This window comes from Montipora capricornis, chromosome 8 (assembly GCF_036669925.1).
Source record: "Montipora capricornis isolate CH-2021 chromosome 8, ASM3666992v2, whole genome shotgun sequence".
NCBI lineage: Eukaryota > Metazoa > Cnidaria > Anthozoa > Scleractinia > Acroporidae > Montipora > Montipora capricornis.
The window spans coordinates 6,256,117-6,262,513 of record NC_090890.1 but is presented as its reverse complement, the minus strand read 5'-3'; the positions used below and the strand labels follow the sequence as shown (position 1 = coordinate 6,262,513).

The 6,397-nt window shown below is 39.7% G+C and overlaps 2 protein-coding genes across 4 annotated transcripts in view; one reads left to right on the top strand and one right to left on the bottom strand.

Moving 5' to 3' along the window:
* Positions 1–2,349, top strand: part of LOC138059323 (3'-5' exoribonuclease HELZ2-like) — a 49,010-nt gene extending 46,661 nt beyond the window's left edge. For all 3 annotated transcript variants that reach the window (XM_068904891.1, XM_068904892.1, XM_068904890.1), the window contains exon 29: positions 576–2,349. In XM_068904891.1, the coding sequence (XP_068760992.1) occupies positions 576–676 (101 nt within the window). In that variant the 3' untranslated portion in view covers positions 677–2,349. The remainder of the gene's footprint in view (positions 1–575) is intronic.
* A 2,809-nt stretch (positions 2,350–5,158) lies between these two features.
* Positions 5,159–6,136, bottom strand: LOC138013621 (melatonin receptor type 1C-like). Its single transcript, XM_068860714.1, has one exon. The coding sequence runs from the start codon at positions 6,134–6,136 to the stop codon at positions 5,159–5,161; it is 978 nt and encodes a 325-aa protein (XP_068716815.1).
* Between the last annotated feature and the right edge of the window lie 261 nt (positions 6,137–6,397).

The window sequence follows — 6,397 nt, the reverse complement described above, 5'->3', positions numbered from 1 at the left end:
TCTCACATACGTTTTTAATTATTTGACTAATCAGACACGAGCTGCTAGAGCTCCCACGGCTGCAGCTTATAGCGTGAAGCGACTGAGGATATTGCTACTTCTCCCTGGACGGGATGCTAGTCCATCGAAGGGTTACCCCCAGCGGTATATAGCCGGTGCCCATTTGTACACCTTGGTCGAGAGAGACAGTGTCGAGTTTCTTGCCGAACGGAAACACGTTAACGGAACTAGACCTCGAAGCGGTGACCACTACACAACTGTCTCTCTCTATCACATGTTTGAATTTGAAATTTGCAGAAAAAATTCGTTGTGGACCCCTTCGTTCAAGCACATGAGCAAGTCTCTTTTCAAGATATTCACTTTGCTGACAAATGCACATCATTTCATTTAACTGCGCACACACACACACATCCGCTCACAGTTTAGAAACCTAAGGATCTCTTTAAGAAAAAAGTGTACATCAGTTAATACTGAAAGGGAATCTCCGCTGAAAACATCAAACTTAAGTAAGGCCAAATGTGGTACCGATCATGCAAAGAGCACTGTTTGACACAGGTGGTTTCTTTTCGACTTAGGAAACAAGCATCTTCTCGGAATGGATAAAATGTGGGCAGAGTTGTTACAGCACTATGAAGAAAATCATTGCCTAGTGGAGGAAAATTGGCCTTGGTCGTAAACTTGATGATTTTTATGGATCTCCTGCTTTTAAAAAAGTATCACTTATTTTGTACTTTGATCCCATGTTTACAGAACCAAGTCGTGGTATTATAGAGAAATTTCACCTTTTTTAAATCCGCGTTTTTGAATTTTTAAGCAAAGGCTTGATCGACTGTCGTAGAAAGTTCTGCAACACAGCCCCTGTGAATTTCTATTTGTTTTTTTTTCCTTAGCGTGGGAAAACAAAAAACAAAAATACAAAGCCAGTGGGAAGTTCAAATCCCTATCATATTTATTTTAGTCTTCTCCTTTTTAGACCATTCACCATTCAAATTTTACGGGTGTAGATTGACCTATAAGGGTTATCTTTGGTCAAGTTTAATGATTTAGTTGTAAAATGACGCGGTTGTTAGACGAAAAGACATCCCTTTTAAAAAGTGAGCTGGATGAACTCGTGTGAACATCTGGAGCAGATGATTTGCTGTGGCTGTATATTTAAGTTAAACTGGGATGACAATGCTAATAAATTTTCTTTTATTTTTTTTGTATATTAATGCCCATTGTTTTTTTACTTTGGGGAGTGGTAGCGCATGGTTTGAGGACATCCGGATCAGATAACTATGAATGATATTTTCCTTCTGAAATGCAGAATTATACCCTATATTGTATAGACAGGTCTAATTCACATTTAGCCTTAAAGGTTAAGAAAACATTGTCGCCTGGTTCCAGTCATATCGCCACCGCTAAAAATGTCGCTTCCAGGAATAGTGTTATTGTCGGAACGAGCCGTCGGGCACGAGCTATATGAGGGCAATTACTTGAGAAAGCAACCACTGGAGGCTGTCGGGATGAGGCAGCGGTGGCCGCGATGGAATGGGTCGAGGCCGCCACCAGAACTAGAAAATTAAGCTGCGAAATAGACGCGGCCGCCGTTTTGCTTTGGTCTTTTTTTTTCTTTTTTTTAAATTAATATCTCTGTTTGTCTTTTAGTTACCTTTAACAAACCTTGATAGCAACCTTTCGAGCAACAGGAGGATGAATTTCTTTTGTTGTATGATTTGAACTCCTCCAAAAATCTCGATTTTCCTTACGATGATAACGTAAGATTCGACTTTGATGAGGTGGACGACTAACGCTACATTCCTGCTCTACCTGCTGCCTTGCAAATACCAGATGAGTTTTTTTGTCCACAGCAATCAGTTGCCGATGGCCGAGAAGGGCTTTGCGTGTTGTATGATTTGAGCAATTGTATATGTTCAATGCTCGGAGATATTAGCTACTAGCTACTCTGAAATCTGAGGGTAAACAAAGTAATTTTTTTTTTTAAATATTTAATTATGTTACAAAGACTTGCCTATCCCTGTAGGTACTTTACTTTTTCACTTAATGGTAATGTTATGATGCCATATGAAACACCAGTAGATGCTTAACAAGATGAACTTACTAATGTGACGTAATACGTCACCGCGGCAACAAAAGATCCAGAAAAAAATTCCTTTAGCGTTCAGAAAAATAAAAGAAAATTACAATCAACAACAAAACTACAACATAGATCTTATGTGTCGCTAAAATCTTGGGAGGCACTTCTTTCTTCTTTTTTTTTCTACAGGGGTTACCAGTCAGACGCGCCCCACAACGACATTTTTTTTTTCATATTTCGAAACTAAAATTTAGGTTGACGTCAATCAAATGTTTTCCGTGACAAATTCGGTTGCCGCCAAGTAAACAAGACTATTTATATGGAAACATTTAATTGACGTCCATCTAAATTTACTTCCGAAAAGTGAAAAACAGTCGTTGAGGGGTGCGTGTGATCGATAATCGCTGTAATTGTATTTTTAGCTGAACAAGGAAATGGTAAATGTAACGCAAAATATCGTATTATTTTGTCCTCATCGATTAAGTAGAAAACTAGAGGCTCCATGAGCGTAAGCTGGGTTGTCTGTGGTACGTGTTACTCAAAAACAGAAGGGACTGAGTTGGGTGGTATTGAACTGCAGCGTTCCAGGCCATTTTTTCAAGTCGTGGGTCATTAAGACCATTTAAGCGGTCACCGAGAAGTAGTACCAGCAGAGGCCCTTTGGCTCACACGTTCATACGACGAAAAAGATCTTTTTCTGTTGTTAAAAACCTGGCTACCAGCCTATTAATCATTTGTCAGAAAGAAGAAATTCATGTCATCTTCAGAAAAAATAGGCACGCATTGCGTAAGTGTGGTAGTGCAGTAACACAGCACTTTATTCCATATTGTCAACTGAGCTGCGTTTTGAATTCCAGGAGATTCACGTATGTAGCTCTAACAGTACACGATATTGTTTTGGTATTGTATATCATGGTAGTGCCATGATAGAAGTCTTAAGTAAATAGCCCCCTGAGAAGACATGCGGTTACTAGCAAAGTACTAAACCCACAAATATTGAAGAAAATAAAAGGGAATCGAGAAACATTGGCTTCTACGCTGACACGTTGATCATTTTCAAGTTCCATCACAACTTCTTTTCCCCACAAGTTTTAGCGTGCACTCTGAGTGTCTGACAGCAATACAAAAGTTCACTGAAGTGTATCCCTTTCCGTCGGGGTTAGTATCTAGATGGGTGACCTAAAATATATACCACTTTGTAACAGAAGCATAGGACCGAAAATTCTATTTTAACGCTCAAAAATGCGAACTAAGCTGGTACAGGTTTTGTTAGCTTGCTTTATGCAAAACAAATATTGATGCAAAAGTAAATAAATATTGATACACAGTTTTTAGGAAGAGCGGAAGAAAGTTTTCAGGACGGTTGATCGAGAATAAAATATCGGTCAGTGTAAAACGCAGACTGCAGACCAGGGGTAAAATGCAGACCTAGGGTAAAATAAAATATTAATAATGAAAAACGAGTCATAAGATAAAATAATGAGTGTTCGTACCCGTTTGTACTTTCACACTGAAACCCCAACACAGCTCCCATCACTTTGGTTGCCCCACCGCATGTTATAAATCGGGATTTTCATCAAACTCTGTAAGAATTGAAGCTGTTTGAATCCTTGTTGTTGTTGGAAAAAGTATAGTTTCCTTAAGTGAGTTGCTTTTAACCATTTTGCTGCACCGAACAAAGTCACTGAGTAATTACCCAATAACTCAATTTATTTTAACACCTATGGCTACAATACCAATTGTAGACAGAGATACCGTTAATTTGCAACAATTTAACGTTTCAGTCGGTTTAAGCCAAGATCACTGAGATGTAAAAAATTCTTATTAGGATCCTTTCATTCGCTTTCGTGTACGTTATTTTTATCCTTTAGTTCACAAGTTCGGTTGTTTTGCATCTGGAAGATGTTCATATTTTCAATTACATCCTCTCCCTAGGGGTTATCACGTATAGCTTAACTAATGAAAGCCCGCGTCCTAATTGCTCGGAATACATGAAATTCTTTGTGCATTTCGTCGCACCGAAAAAAGACAACCGGGATTATAACTCGGATACCTTTCAGGTATTACAAGTAATAATTGTTGGTTTTTCAATCGATATCGCTCGATGCACCGGTGTGAGAAATAACTTTGAACATCTTAATGCATCTGAAACCGCAAAAACAAAGCACAGATGATTTCAACGATCTAATTTTCCATGGACTCTTAACAGCAAGGTCCCCAAAAGGTGCAGCGACCTGCAGTCATGATAATGGCAGTTGTTGACAGATGTAAAACAGGACTGTGTTTTAAACACTCTTTATTTTATCCTTATGACTCGTTTTTTTATCATGAATATTTATTTTACCCTCAGTCTGCATTTTACCCCTGGTCTGTAGTCTGCAGTCTGCATTTCACCCTCAGTCTGCACTTGACCCCCGGTCTGCAGTCTGCTGTCTGCGTTTTACACTAACCGATAAAATATTTTGCCATCAGCAACAAAATTTACGACATGAAAACAACATTAAATTTGAACCGCGAATATAAAAAGTTACCATCAGCGAAAAACATTTTGGTAAATTTTTGCTCCGTTCAATTTTGTTATTGTACTTTTGGCTTCACAAGTAAATCGCAAAATCGAAAGTGACATCGAGTTCAGCGGGAGCCGTGATCAAGTTACCGCGGCATGTTTACTCGCGAAACAGTGAAGCATCTATATCAAATGATGGCAAGATACCGGGTTTTTGTGTTTGTTAGTTTTCTTTTTCTTTCAAGTGTTATAAAGTTTGACAAGAAATGTGCGAATTCAACGCAAAGATCGCAATCGCCCAGCTCGTGAGGTTGACCTTTCTTTCTTTCTTTCGAGATCGGTACACTTGCGGCCGGATCAAGAACCAAGGTTCGGAATGTGGGCAAAAATAAGATCCATCGGATGATTGTTAATTTTGTGAAACGCTAAGTGAGTCAAATGGAAGTGTACCGATGTCTATGAGTGGAAACAAGTAAAATTTTGATCAACACCAAAGTGAAATGACTGGATTACTGAAACACACAGCTTCCTGGAAAACGGTCTACGGTGGTGTTGTGTATCCAACTCAGTAAGCTTTATCCGATACGTTGCTGCGCGTGTTTACTTCTTGTGTTTGCCCCTTCTCTGCCAGATGCAACGGTATCTTTACGACATTGTTTGTAGAGGAGTAGCTTACGAAATTCTCGTCTGAAAGCGGAATTCATTCCTGCATACACGAAAGAGTTTATTGTGTTGGAGAAATAGAGGAGAAACATGCACAAGAGTTCGACGTTTCGAGAAATTTTTTCCTCAAGGAAGAAACGCCGTAGGATTACAATAATCCAAAATGGTACCCAACAAACCATGAAGGCAAAAACGACTGCAAAGAGGGATTTACTGATATTTTTTTCGTGCCCGATAACCGTGTTAACGCCTTGCTGAATATTAGTTAAAGCATTTTCGTTGTGCTGGTGTATCATCTTCGACACTTTTCGGTAGCAGAAAACAGTTGTTATCAGAGGTGTCAAAAAGAAGAGAACGAGGACAATGCAGTAATGAATCATTTTCCCAGCATAGCCGTGATGTTCGAGGGAACACCGCGCATAACCTGGAATGAACCGGTGCTCTTGAACGGCAACGTAGCAAACAACGACGATCCACACACACGTGAGGAAAGCAATATACATCCGCTTTGAAAACCATCTCCTGTATACCTCGTCTGGCTTGCACATCCTCACATATCGATTCACAGCCGTCAGACCCATCGTTACGGGGGAAACGTATGTTACAAATAAGCCAAAGAAAGCGTGAAAATGGCAAATCACGTCACCGAAAATCCATTTACTGGCTACAAGCACGCCGCAAACGAAAGGCATCACGAAAATGGCGGACAGCAGATCGCTCAGTGCTAGAGCAACGATGTACAAGTTAGTCGTTGACCGAAGTCGAACGTTCTTGAAAACTGCGATGCAGATTAACGTGTTTCCTGTTAGTGACAAAACGTTTAAAGACAATATCGACAAAACTTCCAAGGCGGTTATAAAGAGGCTTCGAGAACTCAGTTCATCGGTCATCTTAGCGCGACTGCTAAGACTTAATGTTTACCTCAATTAAAAGAGTGTAGTGTAAGGTGAAGTGCGAGATTTCTATCCCCTATAAACCATGTGAGCGTTAGCCCCACTGATGGAACTGGGCAAGGACAGAGAAAAACTCTGACCAGGGTTTTGCCACATGTCTCGTCAGCCAATAACTTGTCGTCATTTCAATATCCTAGTGTCTAAAGACTTGACTTTTTTTTAATCCCTATATCGAAATTGTTCATCTTGTTCATTTGT

Coding starts and splice junctions, on each gene's coding strand:
- LOC138013621 (XM_068860714.1), bottom strand. CDS start 6,136: ATGACCGATGAACTGAGTTCTCGAAGCCTCTTTATAACCGCCTTGGAA.